This window comes from Hemiscyllium ocellatum, chromosome 6, assembly GCF_020745735.1.
Source record: "Hemiscyllium ocellatum isolate sHemOce1 chromosome 6, sHemOce1.pat.X.cur, whole genome shotgun sequence".
Lineage (NCBI taxonomy): Eukaryota > Metazoa > Chordata > Chondrichthyes > Orectolobiformes > Hemiscylliidae > Hemiscyllium > Hemiscyllium ocellatum.
Genome location: NC_083406.1, coordinates 58,541,546 through 58,560,456, shown reverse-complemented (window position 1 = coordinate 58,560,456; position 18,911 = coordinate 58,541,546). Strand labels below are relative to the sequence as shown.

Genomic DNA, 18,911 nt, shown 5'->3' with positions numbered 1-18,911 from the left:
CATGGGCGATGCAGAAGAGTGATTTCCTCAACCTGGAGGACCAGCAGAGGACGCCACAACAGCAGACCCTGGCAGCCTGGTCAAAGTTGCCACCGAAGTCAGTACGGTTTCCATGGTGTGAAGAAACAGCTAGCAATGTTGTAAGAAGATCAATTACTTTCTCTGCCATAACAGGATAACTGCCTACTCTTCTCTGTGCAATTTTACACTCATTCCATTTCTGCTACTGTACCCCTAACCTACCATGGCTCATTCTTTTCCACTTTCACTATTGCCGCAGCATCTATCCTCACTCGTCCTTATTTCACTCCAACCTCCCACATTACCGATCCCGCATGGCCTCTGCACTGTCCACCCACTTCCTCTGAACATCTTGCTACTTCTTCCCATGTCTGCACCACTTTCTTTCAGCTTATGCTCAGCTCTTCCTTTATCTCATTACAGGAGAAAATAGACCAAACTAGGGCAGAATAAGTGCAGAGTGGTAGAAGAATGTCTGAAATTTGACTTCTTATCCCTTACGAGAATCCCAACCCTGGCAATTGAAGACTGGAAATGCTGAGACATCCATGTCCTTCCAACTGAGTAAGTATCTCTCTGTTTGACTGCAACTCTCACAGTAATCCTGCTAACAATCTATATCATTGCACACTATTTCTAATCAATGATTATACTGCTCTTCTCTCTTTTCTTTTGTCTTGCAGGTGGAGGAAAGGCTAACTCCACCCAAAACTACCTTCTCGATCTCTGAGGATGACAGTACCAAGGTCTCAGAGGAAGCATTGGCAAGGATACCTCTTGCACCTCTCTCTTGCCCAGATACTGACACCATGGTGTAAACCTTAGCCTTGGTTTGTTTGGGAGCAAATCACCATAACTGTTCAAAGGACAAATGATCCAGGCTGCTTGTATTTGGAGAACTGCCATGGACAAGGCATTTGCTCAGCCCCAGACAGGATTGCTGGCTAGTGTCTTGTAGATGGTGAAGGAATGTTTCCCCTCAGAGAGCCTAGGAGCAGATGATATAGTTTCTGAATTAAGACATGCAAATTTAAGTCTGAAATGAGGAGAAATTTCTTCTCTCAGAAGGTTGAGAGTTTTTGGAATACTTGGCTACAGGCGCATGCGAAGGTAGAGTCCCTATATATAGTTTCTTGATCAGTAGGGACTCAAGGCTTAGAGAGAAATAGCAAGAAAGTGGACATGAGGAGTGCTGGATCAACAATGACCTATTGAATAGCAGAACAGGCTCACGGGACCTAAAAGCCTATTCCAGTTCTTATTTCTTAGGATCAATGATCATACCTTCTGGTTAAATTCACTTGATGTGTTGCTTTTTTTTTACATAAATAACCATGACAGCATATTCCACTTCATAAAACTATTTGTAGCTAGTATAGAAATGGTTGACTAGATGTATTTTAATTAAAACAATGCAACAGCAATCAGACTGAATATTACTGTGTGTGACTGCAGCAACCCATCTCAACTAAGTTTGTGCTACAACATGGTGTGTACTCCAAACCAATTTTAATCCACAGTAAACAAAAAAAACCAAAAGTTACCAGAAATCTTAGCAGGTCTGGCAACGTCTGTGAGGAGAAATCGAAGTAAACATTTTGGGTTTAGTGACACTTTCAGGATCTACGTTGATTAATTAAAAAAGAAAATCACAAAATATGAATTAGGAACAGGAATCATTCAGCCCATGAATCTGCTCTATCGTTAAGATCTGACTGCAATTTTAAACTCAGCTTCTCATCTATTCCTGACAACCTTTCAATCCTTGCTTAACAAGAGTCTATCTACCTCAGCCATAAAAATATTCAAGGACTCTGCTTCAACTACATTTTCAGGAACAGAGTTTGAAAGAAATCATAATCCTCAGTAAACAAAAATGGCATAATCTTTGCTTTAAATAGGCAACCCCTGAGTTATTAAACAATGACTCCCACATCCAGATTCTCCCAAAAGAGGAAACATCCTCTCCGCTTCCATCCTGCCGAGACTTCTCAAGATTCCATATGTTTTGACCAAGTCACCTCCTACACTGAACTCCAGTAAGGTACGAGCCCAGCCTATCTTCTCTGTTTTTTGAATAAAGAGTTACAATCATTATCTTCCAATCTAATGGGTCTGTCTTTGAATGAATGGAACTTCAGATAATTAAAACGAAAACATCTTTCTCACATCACTCCTTGATACATTCATTTGATTATCTAATCTGGTTAACCCATTTGGCAGGAGGGTCAGCTAACAGTCCAAAGGAAATTACTTTTGGTATCCTGCTCTATGGTGATGGTTGCCGACCAACATTTTCTGGAATGTTTTCCGTTTCACAAACCTGGTGTGTGTGAAGGAAGAAAACATCCAAAGCTGCAGTAAGGCTGCAAGTCTTTCTCTCCCTCTCTTGGTTGAAATAATTGGGAAGCTAATAATGTTTCTACACCTCACTATTACGACTGCCTTGGAAACTCTGAAAAACTCAAATGTGACCACTATCTGGACTTGGACTTATAAAAGACTTGGACACAGTTTATTTTCCATCAAAACTGAAGCCTGGTTTGAAGAATCTTCAGTTGTTTTACAATCATTGCTACTATTAAACAAATAATCTAATTTATAAGAAGTCATGAGAGTTCCATTCCAATGCTTCCAAAAAGGAATGCAATTTAATTCAAGTTCATCAACAAAAAAGAACAGATTGGTCAGAATGCATTAAATTCGATATTTTGTTTTTCATCATTGGCCAATAAGAGTGTTTTCTGCTCGTTAGCTCTTTTTGAAATAGTATCTCTGCGGAGTCACTGTTATCTTTCATGCCACGTAAGTATATAGTTCTGAAACGGGCACACTAAGAAACGGGTGTTCATCAGTCAGGGTACTGAGTATTGAAGTTGAGAAGTTATGTTGCAGTTGTACAGGACATTGGTGAGGATGCACCTGGAGTATTGTGTTCAGTTTTGGTCATATTGCTATAGGAAGGATGTTACTAAACTAGAAAGAGTGCAGAAAAAAAATTACAGGAATGTTGCCAGGACTCAACAGTCTGAGTTATAGGGAGAGGTTGGACAAGCTAGGACTGTTTTCTTTAGAGCATAGGAGACTGAGCGGGGATCTTAAAGAAGTATATAGGATAATGAGAGGCATGTACAGGGTGAATACACTCAGTTTTCTTTTCCCAGGGTTGGGTATTCAAGGACTAGAGGCATCAGTTCAAGATTAGAGGGAAAAGAATAAAAGGGAAACTGAGGGGCAACCTTTTTTACACAGAGGGTGGGAAGCATATGGAATGAGCTGACAGTGGATGTGGTTGAGGCGGGTACATTAACAACATTTAAAAGGCATTTGGACAAATATATGGCTAGGAAAGGTTTAGAATTTGGACATTTTGGTTGGTATGGACCAGTTTGGGTCAAAGGGCCTGTCTCCGTGCTGTAGGATTCTATGACTCTATATAACTTAGATGTTAACTAGTTTTATAGTTTAATTGTAGAAATCAGTTTTAGATTACATTAGGTTCCATTCCCTACAGTATGGAAGCAAACACTTTGGCCCAACAAATCCACACTGAGCCTCCAAACAGTAACTTACCCAGACCCACTTCCTCTCTCAGATATTTACCTCTGACCCAATAGGCAACTTAGCATGGTCAATTCACCTGACCTGCACATCTTTGGATTGTGGGAGGAAACTGGAGCACCCAAAGGAAACCCACATGGATACGGGAAGAATGAGCAAATTCCACACAGACAATGATCCGAGGCAGGAATCAAATCCAGATCCCTGGTGCTGTGAAGCAGCAGTGCTAACCACTGAGCCACCATGTCACAAATAAGTTGCTGTGAGTTCATTTAAAAATCTGGTGGAAGTACAAAAGAAAAACAATTGGCCATGTTGGTGATTGAATCAGAACATTTATACTAATGGTGTGAATCAGAGTCGTGGAACTTGATTTCCAATGCATTCCTTCCATCCCAGTCAGAAAATATATCACAAACTGCTGGTAAATTTCACTGACGGTAGATGTCAAAAATACTTAGGCTGGTAAATGGGCTACCAAAGGAAATGAATAGCATCATCTTGGATGGTGTCAAACCTCTTCATTAATGTTGAAGCTGCATTCAGAAGAATAAGATAAATTCACTTGTATCTTGTATATGATGAAAGGATCCAAGGAGTTAGGAGTGAGTCCAGTGAGTCATTCATTGATGATCACACAGTTTTTGACTTACCTTGTGCCCATTGTGTTCATCAGAAAGGTGACAATTATGAGCATACTAATGGTGATATATTTCCAAGTCAAGATAGTGAGTCACTTGGAAGGGAACTTGCTGGTGGTGGTGTTTCCACGTAGCTGCTACCCTTGTCCTTCTAGCTGGAAGTGGTCATGGGTTTTGAAGATATTGTCCAAACAGCCTTGATGAATTCCTAGTGCAACTTGTAGATGGTACATATTGCTGCTTTGGTGGTGGAGAGAGTGGAACATCAAGTTCCCCTTCAATCTACATGCCATCCTGACTCGGAATTATATCAGTGCTCCTTCAGTGTTGCCAAGTCAAAATCCTGAAACTCCCTCCCCAACATAATGGTGGATGTACTTGAGCAACAGTTCATGAAGATACTTCACCATCTTTTCAAGAGTAAATATGGATAGATAACATGCTTAGTCAGAGATACCCAAATTTTGTGAAAAAAATAAGAAAAATACAGAAACTTTTGATACATACACAGGAGAACATTCTTGATTAATATGTCTCTAATCTAACAGACAGGAAGCAGTGTTGGGTATGGATGTTGGAAATTAAATAGTTCAAGTGAAATATGTTATGGCAGGAGATCTTCTAACAATATAGTTTAAGCTCATAATGAAATAAGACCCCAAAATGTCAAACATATAAGTACAGAACTAGGGAGAAGCTAATATTGATGATATAAGAAAAGGCCTAGTATGAGTAGACAATATATGTAGGGATTCCATGATATCTATGATCTCCTTCTAGTCTTTTGCCCCTTACCTTAAATCTATGCCTCCACACCATTGATCATTCCACCAAGAGGAACTACTTGTTCCTCTCTATTCCGTCTCTGACCCTCATAATTTCATACATTTCAACCATAACCACTCTCAATCTCTTCTGCTCTAAGGAAAATAACCCCAGTCTGTCCAATCTCTTCATAACTAAAACAGTCCAGATTAGGCAACATCCTGGTAAATTTGCACTGCACCTTCTCCAGTGCAATCAAAACCTTCTTATAATGTGGATTCTAGAACTGCACACAATACTCTAGTTGTGGCCTAACTAACATTTTGTAAGTTCCAGCAAAATCTCCCTGCTCTTAAAATCTCTGGCTCAACTAATAAACAAAGAAGAACACAGAAGAAAGGACAATACTGCACAGGAACGGGCCTTCGGCCCTCCAAGTCTGCACTGACACCTTCCATACTAAAACCATACTAAAACGGTTTTCACTTACAGGATCCATATATCTCTATTCCCTTCCTATTCATTGGTCCAGGTGTTTCTTGAATGCTGCAACTGTGTCTCTTAAACCACTTCCTCTGGCAGCACCTTTGAGGCACTCACCATTCTTTGTGTGAAAAACTTGCCTCTCACATCGCTTTTAATTATCACTCCCACACATTAAACCTGTGTTGCCTAGTAAAAGATGCCTTCATCCTAGGAAAAAGCCTCACACATTCCACTCTATCCAATCTTATAAACTTCTATCAGGTCACTCCTCAATCTCCTGCATTCCAGTGAAAACAAACCTAGTCTATCCAACCTTTCTTCATAGCTAAAATACCCCATACCAAGCATCTTTCTGACAAACCTTTCTGAACCCTCTCCAAAGCATCCACTTCCTTCTGGTAATGTGTTGATTAGAATGCAATATTCCAAGTGCACCCTAAGTAAAGTTCTATAAAGCTGCAACTCCTTGTTTATCCTGATGCTTAATGCCCCTTCCATTGAAGGCAAGCATGCTATAGGCCTTTGTTACAACCTTATCGATCTGCGCTGCCACCTTCAGTGATCTGTGGACCTGCACACCCAGATCCCTCTGCAGATCAATACTCTTAAGGATTCTGCCATTCACTGTTCCCTTCACAGGTAACCTGATGAAGGGTTTCTGCACAAAACATTGATTCTCCTGCTCCTCACATGCTGCCTGAAGTGCTATGCTTTTCCAGCACCACACTCTCAACACTGTATAATGGCCACCTGTATTTGAATTTCCAAAATGCACCACCTCACATTTGTCTGGATTAAACTCCATCCCATTTTTCTGCCCAGGCTCCAACTGATCTATATGCTACTGTATCCTCTGACAATCCTTCTCATTATCCACAACTCCACCAATCTTTGTATCATCTGCAAACTTGCTAATTAGACCAGCCACTTTTTCCTCCAAATGATTTATGTAGACTATGAACAGCAGAGGTCCCAGCACTGATCTCTGTGGGACACTACTAGTCACAACGCTTCACTCCGAAAAGCATTCTTCCACTTCTACCCTGTCTTCTATCACAAAGCCAGTTCTTGCCAGCTCACCCCGATACGATTTGACTTCACTTTTTGTACCAGTCTACCATGTGAGACCTTGTCAAAGGCTTTACTGAAGTCCATGTAGACAACATCAACTGACTTTCCTATCTGAATCATCTTTGTCATCTCCACAAAAAACTTGATCAGATTAGTTAGACACAACCTCTCCAGCACAAATCCATGCTGTCTATTTTTAATAAGTCCATTTACTTCTAAATGTGTACAGATCTTGCCCCCTAGAATCTTTTCCAATAATTTCCCTCCCTACGTGAGGTTTACGGGCCTGTAATTTCATAGATTATCTCTGCTACCCTTCTTAAACAATGGGACAACACAGGCTATTCTTCAGTTCTCTAGGACCTCACCTGTGTCTAAAGAGGATACAAAGATATCTGTCAATGTCCCAGCAATTTGTTCTCTTGCCTCCTCAATATTCTGGGATAGATACCATCAGGACCTGGGGACTTATTATCTTTATACTTTTAAGGTGCCCTTTTTAATAGCAACACAGCCTTGAAATTTGAAACTCCCTTTCCTGAGATCATCCTCTGATTCCTTTTCTTTGGTGAATACTGACACAAAGTATTCATTTAGGACCTCACCGACCTCTTCTGGCTACACACATAGATTCCCTTCCTTATCCTTCAGTGGGCCAACCGTTTCCTGGCTACCCTCTTGCTTTTTATATATGTATAAAAAACCTTGGGATTCTCATTAATCCTGTTTATTAATGAGTTTTCATTACCCCTTTAGCTCTTCTAATTCCTTGTTTAAGTTCTTTCCAACATTCCTTATATACTTCAAGGGCTTTGTCAATTCCCATGGTCCCAGACCTTACTTTTGCTCCTTTTTCCTTTTTGACCAAGGTCATAACATCCCTGGTCATTCAAGGTTCACGTAACTTGCCATACCTATCCTTCATTCTCATAGGAATGTGTCACTCCTGAACTCATATCAAATATTCCCACATGTCCGATGTGGATTTACCCTGAAAAAAACACCTCCAATCAAAATTCTCCATTTTCTGTCTAATGTTGTTGTCGTTCATCTTTCCCCAATTTAACACCTTCACCCAAGGTTTCTGTTATCCCTATCCATGACCAACTTGAAGCTCATGGTATTATGGTCACATCTCCTAAAATGCTCCCCCACTGAAACTTCACTCACCTGGTTGGGCTCATTTCCCAAAACCAGATCCAGTATAAACTCTTCCCTGGTTGGGCTTTTTACATATTGTGTCAAGACACCCTCCTGAATGGTCCTTTCAAATTCTGCCTCATCCAAGCTCCTAGCATGAAATGAGTCTCAGTCAATACAGAAGTTAAAATCACCCACAGCAATGCTGCTGGTTTTACATCTTTCCTAAATCTGTCTAAACATTCTCTCCTCTATCTCCTGCTGGCTATTGTGAGGTTATGTAGCATAGCCCCAGCATTGTGAGTTCACCTTTCCTATTCCTGAGTTCTACCTATTTTGTCTCATTGCACGAGTCCGCTGATATACTATCCCTCAGTTCAGCTGTGAGATGCTAATTTACCAGTAAATGCAACTCTCCCATTCTTTTCTATCACACCTGAAACATCTAAAACCTGGGCTGTCTGTCCTGTCCATCTTTCAGCCAAGTTTCCAAAATCGCAATAATGTCTTAGTTCCAAGTACTCCAAATCTCTAAGTTCATCTACCTTGCCTATTACACCTCTCATATATTTCAGACAATCTCCACTGTTTTTTTCAGCAGCATTTCCCTGCCTGTTCTTGTTCTTAGTCCTGTTTGCATTGATTCTACCTCTTCCTCAATTCCTGCATTTACTGCCCTACTTTTCTGGTTCCCATCTTACTAGTTTAAATCCTGCCAAACCACTCTAACGAGTACCTCCCCAAGGACATCAGTCCTGGTCCTGGTCAGGTGTAACCTGTCCACTTTGTACAGATCCTATCTCCCCCAGAACCAGTCCCAATGCCCCATGAATCTGAAATCCTCCCTCTCACACCATCTTTTCAGCCATGTGTTTATCCTATATAACCTGCTGTTTCTACTCTGATTAGTTCATGACACTAGTGGTAATTCTGAGATAACTATCTTTGAGGTCTTATACTTGAATTTTCTTCCTAGTTCTGTATATTCTGCTTTTAGGACCTCATCCTTTTTTCTTACCTATGTTGCTAGTACTGACGTGTACCACAACCACTGGGTGTTTGCGTTCCCCCTCGAGAATGACCTGCAACCCTCTGAGACATCCAGGACTGTAGCACAAGGGAGGCAATGCATCATTCTGGACACTTGTTTCCTACCACACACATGCCTATCTATTCCCCTTATGATTGAATCCCCTATTAGTATCACATTTCTATTCCTACTTCTCCCTCCCTCTGCAGCAGAGCCAACCATGGTGCTATGAATTTGGCTACTACTGTCATCCCCTGAGAGGCCATTCCCCTCGACAGTATCCAAAATGGTATATCTTTTTGCAGGGGAATAGCCACAGGAGATTCCTGCCCTGCCTGCTTAGCCGTCTTGCTCTGCCTGGTGGTCACCCATTCCCTTCCTGCCTATGAAGTCTGAGTCTGTGGTGTGACCACCTCTCTATATCTGCTATCCACAATACTCTCCACTTCACGAATGTGCCACAGTATCCTTAATAAAGGCAAGTATACCATTTGAAAAGAAAACTAAGAATGCTGGAAATCAGAAACAAAAACAGAAATTGCTGGCAAAACTCAGCAGATCTGGCAGCATCTGTGGAGAGAAAGCAGAATTAGCGTGAGCCTTCTCAGAACTGATTGCAGTTGGGGAAAGGTTAGTATATATGCTAAAGAAGGGGTGAGGAGGAGATGGGAGGAGTAAACAATAGGTGGAACTGGAGCTCAGAGAGACAGAAAAAAGTCAGGCAGACAACAAAATGGGTGAAGGTCACCCTGGGAGAATGAATAGCTGCTAATGGGGCCTATAGGTGGCTGATAATGGGTTGTTTGTGATAGCAGCCAATGTGATGACAGGGCCTGATGTGTGGGTTGGGCTAAGGACATGGGAAAAAGGTGCTCAAGCCCTGAAATTGCTAAACTCTATATTGAGTCCAAAAGACTGCAGGGTTTCCAAGCAGACAATGAGGTGGTGCTTTTCCAGCTTGCACTGAGCTGTACTGGAGCACTGCAGCAAGTCTGCCATAGAGATGTTGGTTAGGAAACAAAGTGAAAGTGTGTTGCTGGAAAAGCGCAGCAGGTCAGGCAGCATCCAAGGAACAGGAAATTCGATGTTTCGGGCATAAGGAAGACCTCACTTTCTCCCCTAGGAAACACGGTGGTCTGTTGAGACAACAAGCGACTGGAAGCTCAGGGTCATTTTTGCAGATAGAACATAAGTGTTGTACAAAGCATTCGCCCTGTCTGCGCTTCATCTTCCCAGTGTAAAGAAGACCACATTGCGAGCAGCGAATACAGTAGGCTAGGTTCAGTGAAGAGCAACTAAATCGTTGCTTCACCTGGAAGGTATGTCTGGGGCTTTATATAGTCAAGAGGGAGGAAGTAAGTGGGCAGGTGTTACACATTCTGCAAATCATGGAAAGTGCTGGAGCGGTGTGGGGAGATGTTGGAAGTGGAGGAGAAGTGGTCCACAGTGTCCCAGAGAGAATAGTCCTTGCAGAAGGTTGACAAAGGAGGGAAGAGGAATGTGTGTTTGGTGGTTGCATTCCACTGGAGATAACAGTAATGGCAGCTAATGATTCTTTGGATGTGGACGATGGTGGGATGGTAGGTGAGGGTGAGGGGGACAGAAGAGAGGGGTTGAAGACCAAACTGCAGGAGGTAATTTGGACATGTCTGAGAGCTCTATCAAACACAGTGTGGGGAGTCCTTGGTTGAGGAAGAAGGTGGACATTTCGGAATGCCAACTTCAACAAGGGGTCTTATTGGAACAGATATGACAGAGACTGAGAAACTGGGAGAATGGAATAGAGTCTTTACGGGAAGCAGGATATGAGGGTGTATAGTCAAGGTAACTGTGGGAGTCAGTGAGCATATAGTGGATATTGGGTGGACAGCCTGTCCTCAGAAATGGAAACAGAAGTTAAGGAAATGCCCCCATGGTAGGCTAATGCTAAAACTTCGGAGGTATGGCATTGAGGATACATTAGAGGTTTGGATTAGGAATTGGCTGGCTGGAAGGAGACAGAGGGTAGTAGTTGATGGATTATGTTCATCTTGGAGCGCAGTTACTAGCGGTGTACCACAAGGATCTGTTTTGGGACCATTGCTTTTTGTTATCTTTATAAATGATCTAGAGGAAGGACTTGAAAGCTGGGTAAGCAAGTTTGCGGATGACACAAAAGTCGGTGGAGTTGTGGATAGTGAGGAAGGAAGTGGTAGGTTACAGCGGGATATAGGTAAGTTGCAGAGCTGGGCGGAAATATGGCAAATGGAATTCAATGTAGCTAAGTGCGAAGTCGTTCACTTTGGTAGGAATAACAAGATGATGGATTACTGGGCTAATGGTAGGCTACTTGGTAGTGTGGATGAGCAGAGGGATCTTGGTGTCCATGTACACAGATCTCTGAAAGTTGCCACCCAGGTAAATAGTGCTGTGAGGAAGGCATATGGTGTACTGGGCTTTATTGGCAGAGGAATTGAGTTCCGGAGTCCTGAGGTCATGTTGCAGTTGTATAAGACTCTGGTGCGGCCTCATCTGGAGTATTGTGTGCAGTTTTGGTCGCCATACTATAGGAAGGATGTGGAAGCTTTAGAACGAGTGCAGAGGAGGTTTACCAGGATGTTGCCTGGAATGGTAGGAAAATCTTATGAGGAAAGGCTGAGGCACTTGGGGCTGTTCTCATTGGAGAAGAGAAGGTTTAGGGGAGATCTGATAGAAGTGTATAAGATGATTAGGGGTTTAGATAGGGTAGATACTAAGAACCTTTTACCGCTAATGGAGTCAGGTGTTACTAGGGGACATAGCTTTAAATTAAGGGGTGGTAGGTATAGGACAGATGTTAGGGGTAGATTCTTCACACAGCGGGTTGTGAGTTCATGGAATGCCCTGCCCGTATCAGTGGTGAACTCTCCTTCTTTATGGTCATTTAAGCGGGCATTGGATAGGCATTTGGAAGTTATTGGGCTAGTATAGGTTAGGTAGGATTCGGTCGGCGCAACATCGAGGGCCGAAGGGCCTGTACTGCGCTGTATCCTTCTATGTTCTATGTTCTATGAAGAGTCAGAAATGGACCAGGTGAAGGACTCAGCAGGGTGGATATTGGGAGCAATATTGATAAACGTTTCCAATTCTGGACGAGAGAGGGAAGTAGCACCAATGATGTTATTGATGTACTGGAGGAATGGTTTGAATGGGAGCTACAGTATGACTAGAACAAAGAATGTTCCTTGCACGCAACAAAGCAACAGGCGTTACTGGGGCCCATGTGGATACCCATGGTCACCCTTTTGACCTGAAGAAAATAGGAAGAGTTAAAGGATAATTTGTTCAAAGTGAGGATAAGCTTAGCTGGACAGAGTATAACATGTTCGAGGAGAAAGTGAGGTTTGCAGATGCTGGAGATCAGAGCTGAAAATGTGTTGCTGAAAAAGAGCAGCAGGTCAGGCAGCATCCAGGGAACAGGAGATTCGACGTTTCGGGCATAAGCCCTTCTTCAGGAATGAGGAAAGTGTGTCCAGCAGACTAAGATAAAAGGTAGGGAGGAGGGACTTGGGGGAGGGGTGATGGAGATGTGATAGGTGGAAGGAGGTCAAGGTGAGGGTGATAGGCTGGAGTGGGGTGGGGGCGGAGAGGTCAGGAAGAAGATTGCAGGTTAGGAAGGCGATGCTGAGTTCGAGGGATTTGACTGAGACAAGGTGGGGGGAGGGGAAATGAGGAAACTAGAGAAATCTGAGTTCATCCCTTGTGGTTGGGGGGTTCTGAGGCGGAAGATGAGGCGCTCTTCCTCCAACCATCGTGTTGTTATGGTCTGGCGATGGAGGAGTCCAAGGACCTGCATTTCCTTGATGGAGTGGGAGGGGGAGTTAAAGTGTTGAGCCACGGGGTGGTTGGGTTGGTTGATCCGGGTGTCCCAGAGGTGTTCTCTGAAATGTTCTGCAAGTAGGCGGCCTGTCTCCCCAATATAGAGGAGGCCACATCGGGTGCAGCGGATGCAATAGATGATGTGTGTAGAGGTGCAGGTGAATTTGGGAAGTAAGGGAGGAGGTGTGGGCGCAAGTTTTGCATTCCTTGAGGTTGCAGGGGAAGGTGCCGGGAGTGGAGGTTGGGTTGGTGGGGGGTGTGGACCTGACGAGGGAGTCACGGAGGGAGTGGTCTTTTCGGAATGCTGATAGGGAAGGGGAGGGAAATGTATCCCTAGTGGTGGGGTCCGTTTGGAGGTGGCAGAAATGACAGCGGTTGATACGCTGTATATGGAGGTTGGTGGGGTGGTAGGTGGGAACCAGTGGGGTTCTGTCCTGGTGGCGGTTGGAGGGGCGGGGCTCAAGGGCGGAGGAGCGGGAAGTGGAGGAAATGCGGTGGAGGGCATCGTCGATCACGTCTGGGGGAATCTGCGGTCCTTGAAGAAGGAGGCCATCTGGACTGTACGGTATTGGAACTGGTCCTCCTGGGAGCAGATGCGGCAGAGACGAAGGAATTGAGAATATGGGATGGCGTTTTTACAGGGGGCAGGGTGGAAGGAGGTGTAGTTTAGGTAGCTGTGGGAGTTAGTCGGTTTATAGTAAATGTCCGTGTTGATTCAGTCGCCAGAGATAGAAATGGAAAGGTCTAGGAAGGGGAGGGAGGAGTCTGAGATGGTCCAGGTGAATTTGAGGTCGGGGTGGAAGTTGTTGGTAAAGTGGATGAACTGTTTAACCTCCTCATGGGAGCACGAGGCAGCCCCGATACAGTCATCGATGTAGCATAGGAGAAGGTGGGGGGTGGTGCCAGTGTAGTTGCGGAAGATGGACTGTTCCGCATATCCTACAAAGAGGCAGGCATAGCTGGGGCCCATGCGGGTGCCCATGGCTACTCCCTTGGTTTGGAGGAAGTGGGAGGATTGGAAAGAGAAGTTGTTCAGGGTGAGGATCAGTCCAGTCAGTCGAAGGAGGGTGTCAGTGGAAGGGTACTGGTTGGTGCGGCGGGAAAGGAAGAAGCAGAGGGCTTTGAGTCCTTCGTGATGGGGGATGGAGGTGTACTGGATGTCTATGGTGAAGATAAGGTGTTGGGGACTGGGGAAGTGAAAATCATGGAGGAGGTGGAGGGTGTGGGTGGTGTCCCGAATGTAGGTGGGGAGTTCTTGGACTAAGGGGGACAGGACTGTGTCAAGTTATGTGGAGATGAGTTCGGTGGGGCAGGAGTAGGCTGAGACAATGGGTTGGCTGGGGCAGTCAGGTTTGTGGATTTTGGGCAGGAGGTAGAAATGGGCGGTGCGGGGTTGTGGGACTATGAGGTTGGAGGCAGTGGATGGAAGATCCCCTGAGGTGATGAGGTTATGGATGGTCTGGGAGATGATGGTTTGGTGGTGGGAGGTGGGGTCATGGATGATGGTTTGGTGGTGGGAGGTGGGGTCATGGGATGATGGTATGGTGGTGGGAGGTGGGGTCATAGGATGATGGTATGGTGGTGGGAGATGGGGTCATGGGATGATGGTTTGGTGGTGGTGGGAGGTACACCGCTGAGGCTAAACGCCAGCTCACGGACATATATACAAAGTATAACATGTGCCTTCTTAACTATTTTATCCAGTCATCCTGCTTCCTTAAAGGATCATTGTACATACACACCACAGTCCTTGTGATCCTCACTGCTTCCCAGGGTCTGACTGCTTATCATGTACTTCCTTGCTATGTTTGTTTTGTCCAGGAGCATCTTCTCACATTTATCAGAATTTAATTCCATTCATCACTGATCAGCCAATCTGACCAACCTCTTGTTGCCCTCTCATTCTATCCCTCTCATTCTTCACAATCCCACCTTTTTCATATTGTCTGCAAACTTGGTGATCAACCCTCCTGCATTCAAATCTAAATGATCTATGTAAACCACAAACTGTAAGGCCCCAACACCAACCCCTGTGGGAGCCCACTGGACACAGACTTCCAGTCGGAAAAACACCCCTCAGCCATGTCCCTCTACTTCCCACCACTCAACCAATTGCAGATCCAATTTGCCAAATATTCTGGGATTTCATGGGCTCTTTGCTTTCAATCACTGGTTAAATTGCAGATGGAACTGTAGCTGTTGGTCACAGCATGCTCAATCTCTGCATCACTTAATGTCTGACATGAGACTTCCTTCTGAAATTGGTCTTTGCCCCTACTTTACTTTATGCAAGTGGCCTAATGCTTATTGCCAGTAACATAGAAACATTTGGCACATCATGTTAACTGATATGATGTTTGCAGCATTTCAGGCACCCTGGAGGCAGGGCCAGAGCCTTCAAAATTGAATGTTGTCTTGAAGTATTACATTGGGAAAATGGCAGAATTAGGTCCGTGTTTATTTTTGTGGTTCAAAAGACTAAAGTTCACCTGCTCCTCAGAAAATAATGCATTCAAACCAGAACACCACACCAATCTGAAAAGATGTGGACAATGCAGCAAGATGAAACTCCCACATCTTTAAACAGATTTCCTCAAATTCTGGAAATGTTGAAATCATTTCACTTCCCTGAATGCTTACAATTAAAGATCACATTTCTCCAAGTTCATTTTTTTTTGTTGGAATTGTACGCGATTCAAAAAAAAAAGTCATTTGGTATGTTGGTCCAGATTTGAATCATATGATTTGGCAACACATGACTTCCACACACCACTTCTTACTGAGGACAGAACTGCGCCCTTGTTTGTCTTTAGAAGTAGTAAAATGTGTCTTGATCATATCGATTGACCCTGCTTTACTTAACAGAACACGTAACGAGAAAGACATCGGACCGTCATGTTAGTGGAACATTAAGTTTACACCAATACCCTGGTCAAATACAAAATTTCACATTTGCATGTCCACATTACATACAGTTTCTCAAGTTTAGATCGATTAGCATAACTATAACTTAGTGAGTTGTTCAGATGGCTCCACAATCCTAATTTTATCCTAATTTTAAATCCACCAGAGAAGAACCGTCCTCTCCACTCGTGATTATCTGCACGTACTGCAGATTTATTTCTAGTCTCTTTTCTCGCTCTCTGGAAGAATTGAGAGCCGCTAAAGTAGTCTCTCCAAACAGTTAAGGCAAATTGACTTTTAACTAACTAATGACTGCAATGTGCAATGTCCAAGTGAAATTTCGGTCCAAACAATAGTGTAAAAATAGTTGCCTCACGCTACTTTGAATTCACGCATTAACATTCCGAATACATGTCTGTGCAGCTGCAAACCCATTGTGCAACCACACACGAGATTGTTTCTTAGCAACTATTACTCTGTAGTTTCTTCACTCGAAACAACAGCCTGTTGAGAATGACTAACAAAATCTTACCCGCTATGTCCCATAACTGCAGTCGAACTACAGTCTCCGAGTCCCAGTTGAGTACTTTAAGTGCGAAATCCACGCCAATCGTAGCTCGATAATGTTGGGAAAAGGTTTGATGTACGTAGCGCTTGATAATACTGGTCTTTCCTACACCCAGATCACCGATGACTAATATTTTATAGAGGTGCTCGGTCTGGCTTTTCTGCATTTTCGAAGTTGCTGGTTCATAACCCGTCCTGTACTGTCCTTTCAATGAGGCTATTGCAGCCGTGCCAAGATAGCAACGCCCCTTGCCCAGGCTGACAGCACGATGGGGAATGTTCGGCGAGTGTGTGAATACGTGCCATCCCACTGACAAAGTCTCCCACTACTAGCCCCCCGGCCGCATCGACACTCATATGCAACTGCTAACAAAGTGAACACACAGCAGTGGTATAAGATACTTTTATTACATTCAAACCTTTCTCTCTTACTTTCCGGTATTCCACAATGGATGTTTCCCCCAGCTGTCAGAAAATCTAAGGGTTATGACCCAAAGCATGTGATTTAATAAGTTTATTATAAGTTGGCACTGCAAGCAACAGAAACAATGCTAGAAGGAATGTGTTTAAGATCAAGGAATGTAAGACCAAGAGAATGTTGGGATTGGGAAAGAGTCTTCAGTCCACTGGCAGTTCTGAAAATTTCTTGTGCATCTAATGCTGACTCTTTAAGCTTAGACGAAAATGGGTACTGCAGATGCTGGAGTCAAGATTAGAGTGGTGCTGGAAAAGCACAGCAAGTCAGGTAGCATCCCAGGACCAGGAAAATTGATGTTTCAGGCAAAAGCTCTTCATCAGGAATGGTGATGAAGGGCTTTGGCCCGAAACGTCAATTTTCCTGGTCCTGGGATGCTGCCTGACTTGCACTTTAAAAGGCTTGTTCAAATTATCTGAAATACTTCTGACAATTTCTGTCTTCAATGCCTCACTCCATAGTGTGACACTTTAGGCCACCATCTTCTACACCGATACATAAATTTGATACAGGACGTTCATCTAAATTGGTGCATATTTTAATGTTTACTTCACATTCATCTCCTGCCTCCTGAGTTACATGCTCTTCTTAACTCCCTTATGTATTTTATTTGCTTGCCCTCAAGTGCAATAATGTGATTCTGTCAATGATTCCTTGTGATAGTAAATGACACATCCTAATTAGAAATTGCTGAAGAAGACAAGATGTCCAAGGTTTTTGACTACAGAAGTCAACTAATAGTGAAAGTAGGAAACTGAGGCTTGCAAGTATGAGCTGGTTGAGTGCAATCAGCATGCTGACAATGGTCAATGGGATAGATTTTGGTCCACCATTGATCGGCATTTAAGGCATTACACAGGCCTGAAGCTTATGTCACATTACTCATTAGCATGATAGAGACAGCCATTTGGCTTGGCAACAGTGTATTTTAAGTGGTGAAAACCACCTCTGAGTTACTGCAAAGTAGTATGAGACATCTAGCTTAAGATTTCATTCAAGGTTTCAGGAACTCCTTTCCTTTCCATGATAATCTGAGGTAGACTGTTCCATTCTGGAACAACAGTAGTGGATATAGGTCCTTTCTTGAGTTTTTGCAGATATAGTATATGGAGTCATTAAGATATACAGCACAAAAACATACCCTTCAGCCCAACTCGTCCATGCCGGCCAGCTATCCCACCCCAATCTAGTCCCACCTGCCAGCACCCAGCCCATATCCCTCCAAACCCTTCCTATTTATATACCCATCCAGATGTCTTTTAAATGTTGTAATTGCACTAGCCTCCACCACTTCCTGTGGCAGCTCATTCCATACATACACCACTCTCTGTGTGAAAATGGTGCCCCTTACGCGTCTTTTCTATCTCTCTCCTCTCACTCTAAACCTATGCCCTCTAGTTCTGGACTCTCCTACTGTACCTCAGGATTCCCTCCAACAACTTGCCCCCCACTGGCATCAGGCTCACTACGTTATCCAACCTCCAGTCTTCGAGCACCTCACCTGTGACTATCGATGATACAAATATCTCAGCAAGAGGCCCAGCAATCACTTCCCTAGATTCCCACAGAGATCAAGGGTACACCTGATCAGGTCTTGGGGATTTATCCACTTTTATGCATTTCAAGACATCGAACACTTCCTCCTCTGTAATATGGACATTTTTCAAAATGTCACCATGTATTTCCTACATTCTATATCTTCCATGTCCTTTTCCATATAAACACGGATGCAAAATACTTATTTAGTTTCTCCCCATCTCCTGCGGCTCCACACAAAGGCCGCCTTGCTGATCTTTGAGGGGCCCTATTCTCTTCCTAGTTACTCTTTTGTCCTCAATGCATTTGTAAAAACCCTTTGGATTCTCCTTAACCCTATTTGCCAAAGCTATATCATGTCCCCTTTTGCCCTCCTGAATTCTTAAATACACTGCTACTGCCTTTATACTCTAAGGATTCATTCAATCTATCCTGTCTATACCTGACATATGCTTCCTTCTTTTTCTTAACCAAATCCTCAATTTCTCTAGTCATCTAGCATTCCTGACATCTACCATCCTTTCCTTTCACCTTAACTGGAATATATTGTCTCTGGACTATCTCATTTCTGAAGGCTTCCCATTTTTCAGCCATCCCTTTACCTGCGAACGTCTGCCCTCAATCAGGTTTTGAGATATCTTGCCTGATACCATCAAAATTGGCCTTCCTCCAACTTAGAACTTCAACTTTTACATCTAGTCTATCTTTTTCCATCACTATTTTATAACTAATAGAATTGTGCTCCCCCACTGACAACTCAGAGACGCCCTGCTTTATTTCCCAAGAGCAGGTTAGGTTTAGCACTTTCTCTAGTAGGTACATCAACAAACTGAATCAGAAAATTTTCTTGTGCACACTTAACAAGTTCCTCTACATG

General features: G+C 43.5%; 1 protein-coding gene across 1 annotated transcript in view; it reads right to left on the bottom strand.

Moving 5' to 3' along the window:
* rab38a (RAB38a, member RAS oncogene family) overlaps positions 1-16,242 on the bottom strand; it is a 71,573-nt gene extending 55,331 nt beyond the window's left edge. Inside the window, exon 1 of the mRNA XM_060826599.1 lies at positions 15,989-16,242. Coding sequence (XP_060682582.1) covers positions 15,989-16,190 — 202 coding nt within the window. The 5' untranslated portion in view covers positions 16,191-16,242. The remainder of the gene's footprint in view (positions 1-15,988) is intronic.
* Between the last annotated feature and the right edge of the window lie 2,669 nt (positions 16,243-18,911).